The sequence below is a fragment of the Temnothorax curvispinosus genome, unplaced genomic scaffold, assembly GCF_003070985.1.
Source record: "Temnothorax curvispinosus isolate PA1 unplaced genomic scaffold, ASM307098v1 QBEX01005133.1, whole genome shotgun sequence".
In the NCBI taxonomy this organism is placed as follows: domain Eukaryota; kingdom Metazoa; phylum Arthropoda; class Insecta; order Hymenoptera; family Formicidae; genus Temnothorax; species Temnothorax curvispinosus.
The window spans coordinates 325,446-338,246 of NW_020214913.1; the positions used below are offsets into that span (position 1 = coordinate 325,446).

At 35.8% G+C, this 12,801-nt stretch overlaps 3 protein-coding genes across 26 annotated transcripts in view; 1 reads left to right on the forward strand and 2 right to left on the reverse strand.

The window, feature by feature from the left end:
- Window positions 1–260: 260 nt before the first annotated feature.
- On the reverse strand, window positions 261–4,120 carry LOC112454544 (FACT complex subunit spt16-like). The gene is made up of 12 exons (XM_025016009.1): window positions 3,777–4,120; window positions 3,574–3,690; window positions 2,988–3,152; window positions 2,752–2,904; window positions 2,522–2,668; window positions 2,184–2,432; window positions 1,392–2,081; window positions 1,099–1,242; window positions 860–991; window positions 614–783; window positions 374–522; window positions 261–283 (listed from the first exon to the last, which is right to left on the reverse strand). Exons 1-12 carry the CDS (start codon window positions 3,843–3,845, stop codon window positions 261–263), a joined length of 2,208 nt encoding a protein of 735 aa, XP_024871777.1. The 5' UTR covers window positions 3,846–4,120.
- A 3,288-nt stretch (window positions 4,121–7,408) lies between these two features.
- On the forward strand, window positions 7,409–9,627 carry LOC112454586 (eukaryotic translation initiation factor 1A, X-chromosomal). Its single transcript, XM_025016072.1, has 5 exons — window positions 7,409–7,553; window positions 7,765–7,848; window positions 7,922–8,158; window positions 8,343–8,443; window positions 8,628–9,627. The coding sequence occupies exons 1-5, from the start codon at window positions 7,538–7,540 to the stop codon at window positions 8,631–8,633; spliced, it is 444 nt and encodes a 147-aa protein (XP_024871840.1). The 5' UTR covers window positions 7,409–7,537; the 3' UTR covers window positions 8,634–9,627.
- Window positions 9,628–11,258: 1,631 nt separating this feature from the next.
- The window catches only part of LOC112454584 (ankyrin-3), an 83,071-nt gene continuing 81,528 nt past the window's right edge, over window positions 11,259–12,801 (reverse strand). For 21 of the 24 annotated variants that reach the window (XR_003040765.1, XR_003040764.1, XR_003040763.1 and 18 more), the window contains 2 exons: window positions 12,474–12,552; window positions 12,211–12,231 (listed from right to left, as the gene is read on the reverse strand). Coding sequence is in view for 3 of the 24 variants with exons in the window: in XM_025016069.1 (XP_024871837.1) it covers window positions 12,105–12,231; window positions 12,474–12,552 (206 nt within the window). In the remaining 21 variants the exon portion in view is untranslated. Of the gene's footprint in view, window positions 12,232–12,473; window positions 12,553–12,801 lie in introns of all 24 variants that reach the window. The other 3 variants (XM_025016069.1, XM_025016068.1, XM_025016067.1) reach the window with 1 other exon arrangement.

Here is a 12,801-nt window from a genome sequence, read left to right on the forward strand (position 1 = left end):
TAAAAGTTTAACAATTAAAATCTTTTTAATTTAATGCTTTTATTTAAGTTTATTCATGATGTTCATATCTCGGGATTAACACATAGAAAGAATAAAATATTTATACTGTTTCATATATGCAATAAGAAAAATAAAAACGTAAAATAAAAAAAAATTAAAGTAAACATTATTGTAGTAGGTGATCATAATATTGAAAAATATTTATTACAAATATTGTATTATAAAAGTGTAATCTTGTATTATTCCTTTTCTCTTTCCTATTATATCCTGTCTAACTCTTCTTCTTAAAAAAAACTTAAAAAATGCATAAGAAAAATGAATAAATTAGAAAATAAATACAAAATACAAAATAATACAATTGCGAATAAAGAACCTTCACTATCATCATTTTCAGCATCACTTTCTGGATTTAAGAATGACCATCCTCCGCTATCAAAGAATCCTTCAGGATCATCTGTTATAGTCTTCATGATCTTTGTCCAATTCAAATGGACACCTTCCGAATATAGAATGTCACACGACCTAAACAAGAAATTATAAATTTAATAATTATGTAAATTATACTGTTTAATATAAAGACTGTCAACTTTGTACATTAAATAATGTCACTTACTTTAACCATTCCTTGACATGATCCAACATGTTCATAGGAATGGCGTTTACCTTCGCTACCTTTCTATGATAATCTTTGAAAACGAAAATCAAGTCAAAGTTTTTTAAGTGAAATTGTACTCTTTCAAAATGAACCAATTCAACATCTTCCAAGGTAATGACAAATGGAGGCTAAAATCGAACTGATATTAATGTAATATTCTCTTTGCCTTGAAAATATTAACTTAGTTTTATCAAAATGAATTACCCGTTCTGTGAGATTAACCAAACATCCACTAGTTGGTTGAAGTAAGACAGTACTCCTGTATGGTGCACCAAAAAATCCCAAGTCTCGAAACGGTGTATCAAATTCTATCTCTTGCTTTGTCACGCTTTCAACCTTTATACAACGCAGACAAGAATAGTTAAGTAATAGAAATAAATGTAAAATCAATAATAATAGTAAATCAATAAGCAATAAGTTAATTAAGTCAAATTTATACACACTTTTTCACAAAAGCTTCTAAAAGCGGTGTTTAATTTATGTCTCAGTTCTCGTTCCGACTGTTCAGCTGCGAGATCGTCGCGATCATGCATATGTTGATAGAATTGCACATCTACATGTTTCTTTTTACCAAACATAATAGCATGCTGAAAAAATAAACAAATATTTTTAGATATGTACTTACATATTGACGATATAAATATGTAATTCACATATTCTTCATTAAAAATTAATATCACTCTTACATGATAAGATGTTAAAAAATAATTGTTTAAGATAACAATATGATACATACCTTTAAATGGAAATGAAGTAGTATAATCACTTCACCATCGCATGGCTGGAAGAAAGCATTCTTAATGTTATTATAAAGAATGTCCACTTTATCGCCGCAAACTGAAGTATAGCGGAATCCGTTCGTGTGCGCTTCTAAACCACCCGTCATTTTTCTTATAACAATATTCGGCCAAATATATAAGTTTTTTAACTTTGGATTGCCTTTATTCTGTGATAATATTAAGGTATCTTGCTTAACAAGATCATTTTCTTTTCCGCTTTCCTCCTCTTCTTCATCTTCCTCATCTTTCACATATGTGGCTATATTTCTCACATTCTTCTTTGATGGCGTTAAATTAGTAGCGGGTTGTCCCTCGTTCACTATAACTGTATCGCCTATGAAAAGGGCGTATGATTTTCCTTCCTTATCCGTTGCGTCTAGATTAGCAAGATTTTCAAGACCAACATTAACATTAAATACCATGCCCTTCTTAGCTACCGCATGAATTTTCGGGTCCAATAGCAAAGAACTTTCCTTAAATTCAATGCCCATAGCAAATCCGAAATTCTTCGTCAAATGATTCAGCATTTCTGGTTTCTTATCTTCGACAAATTTAATACCAGCTTCGTATACCGTACTTATTTTTGTTCCCGCAACTAACTTTTTCAAGATTTCTTCTTCCAATTGTAACAAAAAATTATAATTTTCCTGTAACAATATATTATAAATTATAATATTAAAAATGTCTGTAATTTCATTTCAGTAATACAGGTATTTATCTGTTGTAATGTTTCTGTATTTTCTACATACCTCAATTGCTTTTGTGGGGTTAACCAACAGAGTTCTCACAATGTTAGAACAGTAGCATTTGTAACGTGCTCCCAATGAACAAACAATAACACCAAAGTGAAGAGTAGTATTTTTGTCACTAACAGCGCTAAATTTAAGCGAATAATTTCCACCGCTTTGTATAATTGTAGGGTAACATATTTCTACCCGCATAATATCATTTATGATAGCTCCATCTACACTTTCTGCCAGTTTTGAGTGTATAACTTTCTAAAATTGAGATATATAACTGCAATGTTTCTCTCCACGTTCCGTCTTTATTTACAAATACAGCTCATGTAGAATTGTAGAAAATATACCTTATCCGAGTCTATGATCTCCATTATCTGATCTTTAAGATACTTGGTGAAAACGTCCACAGATATCAGACAAGCTTTCTTTATGGTAATTATCTCACTGTCTTCTTTTGGACACATGACATAAGCAGCTGCAGCACTTACGTCAACCTGTATAATCACATGAAGATAAAGACGTTACACCTTTTCAACTTCTACACGTAGTAAAACTTTCTATCGTTTTGCCTGCTCACCGTATCAAAAGATTCGTTCTTTAAAGCAGCTCTCCATGCATCCATGAAAGCACCTGGGTAATTTTCTTTCGAAAACACTCCCAAAGTTTTGCCTTTTTTACTTTGCTTCATCACTTTGATGAGTTTTCCAAAATTTGCCTTGTCCTCATCAGTCTGCAAGATATTAAAGTACTCCTTAATATGCTAACGTGTTCGATAATAAAATTGTTCTTAGACAAGTCGTGCAACATACATACCCGATCTCTCACAAATAATTTTACAGATGGTACTCCTGTATCTTCAAAATTCTGATTTTCCACCTTTTTCAGAAATTCAATTTTATTCTTACTGGCCAAGAAGTTGATGGAATCCTCTGCCACTAACATTATAGTATCCAGAAGTTCGTAACCAAACAGCCATGTCTAAAACAAAGCACATTCATACGTTTATTTCTGAATCAATAAAAATAAAACAGTCTATCTTATATTGAACATTTCCAGTAAGTTAATTTTCGGTCATTGATATATCTGTGACAAATATTAAGTATAAAATCTTATTACGTAACGTCCTTTTCGAGTGAATAAATAATTCAAGATACACAAAGGACGATAAATGTCCAGAGTCTTGGAGAAATTAGCACACATGTTGCGTCTATTTTACAAGATACTCATAGCGAGGAGAGTCCTCTCAGTTTTCAAATTTCAAATTCTTAAACACACACATGTACACACACACACACTCACACGCACGCACACGCGCGCGCGCACACACACACACACACACGCACGCACACGCACGCACGCGCACACACACACACACATACACACACACACACACACACACCTGTAACGCTGTGGACTTGCTGTAAACCCTATCCTCGTCCTCGTCAAAGTCAGTGCCGACGGCGGAAAGGAGACAATCCATTTTACTGAAACTGTCGTCGGTGCCGACCTCGCCGTCCTGTTGAAATTAAAAGATTGTATAAGATAACGCAACAGTTTTCGGTTGCCGGGATTTCGCATGCACGCGATTTCCGGCACGCTTACCTTCCACGCGGCGTACAGGCGCTTTATGCGCCGGAAAAACATGTCCTTGTCGAGAGACGGGTTTGCCATGATTTCGGCGGTGGATTTTTACTCACGCGGACACTTTCACCTTCTTCAACGCTAAATTATAATCAACGCCTGCGTCGTAAGCGGGCGGGGGGGGAACAAAACATTCAGAAGACGCGTATATGTAACGCCTCGGCGTTTATCACATCTTCCCTTCCGGTTTTCTCGGTGAATTCGCGCGCCGGGTATACAGATCGATTTTATTTCGCGAGTTACAACCGCCGACGGAGACCGCGACGGACACACCGTGAGCTCGTGCGACCCACGTGCGACCACACAAACGCGGAGATGGCGATTATTATAACCAATCCCCGCAACCACACACACGCAACACGCAACGCTATAGTGACGACGAATTTAGGGCCAATTTCACCAACCACAGTTAGCTAAAGTTAGCAGAATTGATCAATAGAAATGAATCCACCCTGCTTTCTATTCGTCGTCAGCTTTTGGACTATAATTTGTGTAAACTGGATTACACGAAATCGAAACGCGTATAACACGAAATATCTTAAATTAAAACGCGAATTGAATACTTTCTCTTCTTATTTTATATTCTTTTCTTTGTAAGCTTCGTAATTTTATGTTGATAATTAATAATAAATATCGCATAATTAGATGTCACTTACTACGTTTACGCGAGCGTTACTTCTGTAGTATAACTTATTACGATATATCACTCGTTTACGGGGAGTAAATTATCGTAAGTTACTACAGAAGTAACGCTCGTGTAAACGGTAGTAACTGTCACTGATCAATACATATAAGTTAAGTTATATTTCTATAATCAATTGGACAATATGTTAATATATATACACTCTACCGGCAGGAATGCCTGGACATAATACATATACATATACATGTACATATATGTCATATACATATCAAAATGTCCAGGCATTCCTGTCGGTCAGTGTACGCATTTCGAACGTTTTCGTGTAATCCGGAATTAATGAGATGTCTTGAATGTACGCAATTTAATTGTATATCTTATATAATATACTATGTAATTTTGTATTATGTAATCTTTTTTGTAATGTATTAGATTTTGCGCTAAACTAATAAACTGTATAAAAAAGTAGAAAAAAACTTATATCCAAAGAAAAGAAGACCGCTGATTGGAATCGGCGGGGGTGGTGGAGGGCCTCTTTACATAAATTAAGTAAAACTATCTAATTCTAAATAAATATGTGATTATATTAAGTAAGTAAGGTCATTGGTACTATATGAAAAAAATATTTTCTTGGATCTAAGTATTTTTTTTTCAGTGTAGATAAAAATCGGGTAGGTAGGGATACGGATAGGTAGAGATGCGGGAGGGATGATTCGATGACGAAAAGAAATTACTTTATAATTTTAAGAATTTTAAATTTATTTTTATAAAAGTGCAATCATGTATAAAGGTTAAGAATTATGTAAAGCATTACATTCTGTTGTATAAAACTGTATAAAATGTAATTGTATAAAAAAATGTACCTATATGTCTAATTTGTGTAATCTGAGTTACATGAAATCGAAACGTGTATATAACATAAATTTTTCTAAATTAAAATGTTATTAAATATATTTTTTTAATTTCTTATTTTATCCTTCTTTAATAGCGAAATTATCGGCATTTTTTAAATAATGTATAATAAGAATTTTTTATTTAAATAAAAATACAAAGATTTCAGGCTAAGCTAGTGATCGAATATTAACTTTTTACTCGTGAAAATTGACATTTGCATTTTACTGAGTCGCGAATGCATTCGAGAAAATAGTTCCGATTCAGGAGTTATATCCTCAGAAGCATATATCGTCAGCTACGAGTCAAAAGTCTCGAAATTGCTTGTTCCTAAATTTAGGAAATTAATTTAGAACTAAATTAATTTCTTAAATTTCTTTCCGCGGTAAATATTTGTGAAAGGCTATGTGAACACTGCGTTTTTTCCACGTTCGTGATTGCGATTGCTGCCTCGGCGATGAGCCTTATCGCTGTCCCTCTTCTCAGGTGAACGCTAGCAAATGCGTGGTTCGTAGCGGCGTAAAGTGAATATGATCTTTCTCGTGATGAGTAATTTTTTGTCGGTTTTCGTGAGCTCTGTCTGCGACGTCTAATTCGGCGTCTCGTCGAAAGTTGGAGGCTATACCGTTGCAGAGACCAAATTAATCCCAGGTTTTCTTAGCTGTTTTCGGAAGCAGTGATTTTGGCAGTGAGTCCATAACGACTACCACATGTTTAATAATCGCTAAATTAATTATTATATTCTAGAGAAGATTTTATTCTTCTCATATTTAACATATTTATTGAGGTAACGGATGTGTGGCAAATTATTAAATATACTTACCATATATCTAAATAATTGTATGCAATTTGATGACACCAAAACAGTATACTACACATCAGAATATAGCATTCTATACACCCGTTGCCTTAAAATCAGTTAAAACAGATTAGGTTAAATTTAATCCTGGACGTCTCTTTATTATTCTATTATTTATTCTGTATTTATTAGTTAATTTAATGTGCATGCATATATTTATTGTCAGTCAAATGAGAATGTATCCAGGAATACACTTTATATAAGTCAATGCAAAAGAGCAATATATATAATATATATTGTTTTTTAAGACAGTCTTTCAATTTCCATCATGATTATATATACGTACATATTATAATAATGAAAAGATAAGAAATGTTTTAGTATCGAGTAATATATTTCGTAATACAATTTATAAATTTTTTTCGTAAAAAACAATCTTACAATTATTAATTATTATTTCAAATTTTAACGCATTGACTTTAGCCTAAACCGTTATAGCTTATTCATACTTTGTAGTTTCGCACTCGTTATTGTTATTTTTCGCAATCTGCATTGGGGAATGAACATTGGCCGATTTTGACGTTGAACGCATTTCGCTACCCATTAAGATTTGCTTTAATTTCGGTTTAATTCAATTCTTAGAATTAAATGTTAATTATTAAAAGATAGAAAGCAAGTTAAATTTTTTTCTCGAGATTAAAGTTAATCTACATCAGTAGAAATGGATATAAAGATTTTATAACAACTGTGCGCGATATTTAAATATCGCTAGTTGAAATACAACTTGGGAAAAATTTTTTAACATCGAACTTTTTATCTACTTTTCATTCTTTCTCTCTCTCTCTCTCTCTCTCTCTCTTTTTCTCTCTCTCTCTCTCTCTCTCTCTTTCTCTCTAACGTCCAGTAGCGTATACGTTCCATTTGAAATGCAATATTTGCAATATAACGGAAAGTAGAACGGGGCAGCTGCAAAGAACGAACAACCAGCGTTTTCAAATCGCCGGATGTGTCGTGCATCCGTGAACCATGGACAGGCCGGAAGTACGCGATTCTCGAGTCAACCTCGTCGTTAGACGAAATTTTCAATAAGTTTTTTTCCAATTGCTCGCACGTTCTCTTCCATCGATCCGTCAATAAAAAATTGCAAGAATTATTTATCGTCCCGCAGTCAGAGAGAAGTCGAAAATACGTCCCATTTAGGTCAATTTAGATCGACGTCGCGCACAGTCGCGCAGTCGATCACCTCCATCACTTCGACTCCATCTGTCGAGTCGTTGAGTGTCGATCTGCCTCTATCGCGACGAGGATCTCAGGTGCGTTGCAGCGCTTTATTATCACATCTCGTCGTGTTATTTGTATTTTCGTTGATCGGGAACGCCGTGCTAGAGCATCATGCCAAAGAATAAGGGTGAGTGCGACTATGGTTCCATCGCTTACGTCTTTTTCCTTTGGATCCCCGCAATTTTTCCATCGTCACGATTTATCCCACCGATATGGTTAAGTTAGCTAACCTAATTCGTGTCAAGATCGCTCTCGAGGCGAGCTGAGTCTCGTATCTTACCCCCTCGCGCGTCTCATCGGGAGCGTTGTCACGCGAGTCACACATGCTTTGTTCGTAGGAAAGGGAGGTAAAAATAGGAGAAGAGGGAAGAATGAGAACGAGACCGAGAAGAGAGAGCTGGTGTTCAAGGAGGATGGACAAGGTGAGTACGGACGACGCGACGATATCCACCTCGGGAACGAGCATCGGTGACTCACTCGGTGTTTGTTTTGCAGAGTATGCTCAAGTGACAAAGATGCTGGGCAACGGTAGGCTAGAAGCCATGTGCTTCGACGGGGTCAAACGGTTGTGCCACATTCGAGGTAAGCTGCGGAAGAAGGTGTGGATTAATCAGGGTGACATCATACTGATTGGGTTGCGAGACTATCAGGATGCCAAGGCAGACGTTATATTGAAGTACACGGCTGACGAAGCGCGGAACTTGAAGACTTACGGCGAGTTCCCAGAAACTGGTAAGTGGCATTCCACATTATTCTGTCCTAGACGTTTGTGAACAATTGCAAAGTGTACTTTTTTTAGTAGAACTTTTCTAATTTTTGGTAAAAATAATTTTGAAAATTAATTATTAAAATTTTGTTTAAAAAAATCTAAAGAATTTCTCTTTTATGTCTTTTCTAACGTGAAATTTTCTCTTAGTGCGTATCAATGACACAGTAACCTTCGTGGAAGATGGATTCGATGAAGATATCGAATTTGGTGATGAAATTAGCGATGACGATGAAGATGATGTTGACAATGTAAGTTCTCATGTCTTTTTGAAATTTTGTACACATTTTATCTTATGATACATCATAAATTGTTTTTATTCTCTAGATCTTCTCTATACTTATATTACTTTCTATGCAATAACATTAAAAAAGCTTGGCCTCTTTGTTTTCTTTTCAATGTATGCAATAATATGATATACCATTGTCTTTACAGATCTGATGACCCGCAGTGTAATGATAAAAAAAGGTACATTACGAGAAAGTGTATGGGGACATCTAATCATTTCACAAAATGCAATTATACAACGTCAAAGTTTCCCTTTGAGTCGAGTAGCTCATCTCCCTGTATGTATCTATAAATAAATCGTCAGTTTATGGGTAACATCGTGTTCCAGTTTGAGTGTAGTCGTTTTTGATATTTATAAATTTTTATAGGAACATGAATTCTTTTCAAATAGCGAAATTACAGATATTTAGCATATTCAATTAGATTTCGCGTACACGTCAGATTAATTAGATCTGTGTACGTAAACAATACCAACTTTGTACGATCGTTTTTCTTTGTATATTTCCTTTTTATTTACATGTATTATTATCTGCCAGTTCGTGAAATATACATATTATTTAAGCAGAAAATGAAATATAACACTATATGTATAACATGCAGTAAGTACTCTTTTTATATGTTGGAATGTCTCACTAAAAATTATCCATCGAGAAGCGAGGTAACGTACAATTAGACTTGTAAAATTTTGATGAAATTTAGAACTACTACAACTAGTGTAAATTGCTAATTTAATAAATTAAAAAACGCGTGAAGGGGGACAAGCTTTCAGTAACTTCTCTGTCTTAGCGCTGTTTTATTATAGCTTTGATCGGTTAATTAACACACGTTGTTAGTAATCATATAGCTACTCAGTACAAGTAACGCGTGCCAGATATAATTCTCAGGACACGCGTTTTGTTATGTACGTATCCGTGCAATCGTTCAGTGCATGTTACTCTTCGTTGTATCAAAAGGGGACTACAATGTGTACGCTGCATTTCGACAATATCATTAGCAACGACGAAAGTGTGCAAGTTATTTGCATCGTTTTTGTCTCAGAATCCAGGAAATAATATGTTATTGTTTAGTTGATTATAATATTGAGCGGAACAATAATTTGTGAATTTGGACTTTTTTCGTCGTTTAAATAAAATTGCGTATGTATAAATGGAGAAAAAAAATACTTACATTCCCACACTTTTTCCTCGCAACTTCCTTGTAACTTATCGATTAGAAGAAACAAAGCAAGATTTATATAGTATCATTATTTTTATAATATGAAGAATATATACTTACGTAAAATTATCTTGTTCAGTTCATATCCGAAATAGCTGGTCTTTCTTCTCTTTTTTAAATAATATATGTTTGGAAAGAAGGTTTAGATGAAAGGAAAGTGTACGGAAAGAATAGTTGACTATCGATTATTCATTTATCGGATGCCTAAATATGAATGAAAGAATGAGATGGATCAGGTGTCCTTTCTCCCCTTCTTATCTTTCCATTGCAGAGGACGTAGTAATTCTGATGCAACATTTTATTTATTATGCCGCTGATAGTCTATCACACAATAGTATATAGTAAATTATAGTCTCTTTCGTTTTTTTGACGCCATGCAATGCCATTGTAATGATAGCTTAATGTCATAGTATTGAGGAGGGACATGTAATTAGCATAGGGGGAAATATGTTTGACTGCTTGACGTGTTACGTTGTCTACGAAAATTAACTTGTACAAAAGTATGTGAGATATAAAGCATCGGCTCGGCACTGGCATGTCAATGCTCCAACGATGATAAGTGGCGCTGATATTACATGCGTTCCAAACATACGTTCTTGTCATTAACGTCAATAGCGTAAAACGATACAAAGTACTGTTGCACATGAAATATATCGTCTGTATAACTGCGTTTCATATATAAAGAAGTACGATGCGTACAAAATATTCCTTCCCTCGTGAGATAAATCGCGCCACATCGTTGATAGCACTGAGGCACCAGCGTCGCGGTATTCGTAGTGGATTATATACTAAATGTTACGACAATACATGGGAGCATATTATTTTATTTTGATGCGCGTGTGATTGTGCCTTTGGTCCTTAGGTCAGATAGGCTCTAGGCAAGTCTATTAAACGTAGTATAACAGTCATTATAGATAATAATTTATAAACTTCAGATAGCATAATCATTATATCTTTCAATATATTATACATTAATAGAATAGCTTATTTAAATTTTGCTTTTCTTTTAAATATATTTATATATTATGATGATTTTCCATCCTCCCCTCTTGCGCTCATTAAAATTGTGTCGTACACTGAAAGCTAACATATCGGCTTAGATATTAAAACGAATTCGCATCGCCCGGATTTCAGACAACATAATCTCTACATTGTCGCGTGTCGTTAGCTGCTATTTTAGTTTACACTGGTTCACGTGGATGACAACGTCGACAGTATGATCGTATCGAGCTTACAAATTAACGAGCGAGTAACATTTATCCAAGGGCTCGCTATATAAATAAAATATTCCTGTTAGCGTCTTACAATTATTACAATCGTGTCCATAGTACATTTATTTATATATATATATATGTATATGTGTATATATAATATATATATTATATATAAGTCATATGCTAAGAAATTATCATATATACAATTAAAAACTGTTAGGAAATATCCTTTAAACAAGTTAAATTTATACATTATGTGTTCCGATGCATAAAAACATTTCTCTCTGTTAATCAAATCAACACGGCCGGTGCGCGCGATGATCCGACACCTCTCGCGGCTCGTCGTATCTTTTTTTTTTTTTTTTATTGTGCTTAAACTCGCGACTTGAGTCGAGTAACAACAAGAAATTCTCTTATTCCCATTTTTCGGAAACTTCGTCAATTGTCCATCGCCGAAAGTGTTAATAAAGAATATATATATTCATATGTATTGCCGATCTATCAAGCGATATATTGCGCGGATTGAGATGTATAATCATCCTGAAGCTTAAACGAGCTATTCTCACGAGAACCTTACTAATCTAGGCGATCGCCGATATCGGCAGATCGCTCGCTCGATCTTATCTTGTCGCGTTCTCGCCTTTTTCGCGTCTCTGCTTCCCCCCATCGTCTCCGCCTGATACTTTCCTTCCCTTCCATTTCGCATTATATCTTCAGACAACGCGAGAAAGGCGTTGCACATACATGGACGGGTTGGCATAGTGAAGACTAGCGCGGATCGGCTAGTCGGACTAGCAACGACATACGCAGATACATTTTGTCATTATCATCATTATCATCATATCGATCGCGAGATTCCGACGAACGTAAAGAGGTAAGGCAACCGAGCGGAACGGAAAGGCAAGCAAATTCGAAGCGTAGGCCATGAGCGTGATAGTAAATCATCGTGCATGCTTTTGCGTGGCTTAAGAGAGACAGCATCCCGAGGGGGGGGGGTGCGTTATCACGCATCTCCAGTCTTATCGAGAATCGTAAACTCGTCGCTCGACGCTCGAGGATGCGCCGAGTCGAGTCCGAGGTCCATCGAGATGCCTCCCTCGGTGAAGGATTCGAGGATCGACGAGGGAATCGATGCCGAGAACCCGACGGTGATTTCTTCTCTTCTCATCGAAGGGTGGAAACGCACGCGTCACTTCTAATGATCCTTCTTCTCCTCCGTCATGAACGTGTCCATGAGCTTCTGCATCGATTCCCGCAAGTCGTCCGTGCCACCGGCCCCCACAGACGATATCGTCCTCGCTTCCGTTCGCGTGGTCGTTACGCTGCAAAAGACGATTCTCTCAAGATTACGTTTATCTACATTTGCATTTCTCTTCTCGATTTTTCGACGCGCCGCAATTGTCGCACAGCGCGATGAAAAATCTTTAAATGATCCCCGAACGGCATCGTGATCAGAGCAGATGGAAGCAAGTTTACTTGCTTCCATCACCGTAGAAGACAATAATTAACATACCTTGCCGTTGATACATTAAAAGAAAAGAAAAAAAAAGTAATTTGTATGTACCTTTCCTGTGTGACAGGATCCACCTCGATCGTTGTCGTTTCCATGAAGGATGGCTCGCTATGTTGCAAAAAGTCAGATTCTGCGACAACAAACGAGAACAAATCAAACACCCTGCTTCGCTGCGCTTCGCGAACGCGGCGGATTTCACTATTTCGCTGCTGCGTGTTTTTACATAGAGAACAAGTACGAATTGTATATATATAGATATATATAGATATATATATATATCTTTCAATTTTACATCATGCCCAAAACAAGGGGGTAAGACTAGACACATATAAAAAAAGTTACAACACCGCTAAACATTTGACGATACATAATATATATA

Bases quoted from the DNA above. Each gene is read 5' to 3' on its own strand.
- LOC112454544 (XM_025016009.1), bottom strand. From the start codon at position 3,845: ATGGCAAACCCGTCTCTCGACAAGGACATGTTTTTCCGGCGCATAAAG. The intron at 2,433-2,521 runs GTATATTTTCTA...TCTCAATTTTAG, and splicing joins AGATCATAGACTCGGATAAG to AAAGTTATACACTCAAAACT. The intron at 284-373 runs GTTCTTTATTCG...GTTTTTTTTAAG, and splicing joins TGAAAATGATGATAGTGAAG to AAGAAGAGTTAGACAGGATA.
- LOC112454586 (XM_025016072.1), top strand. The intron at 7,849-7,921 runs GTGAGTACGGAC...TTTGTTTTGCAG, and splicing joins GTTCAAGGAGGATGGACAAG to AGTATGCTCAAGTGACAAAG. The intron at 8,159-8,342 runs GTAAGTGGCATT...ATTTTCTCTTAG, and splicing joins CGGCGAGTTCCCAGAAACTG to TGCGTATCAATGACACAGTA.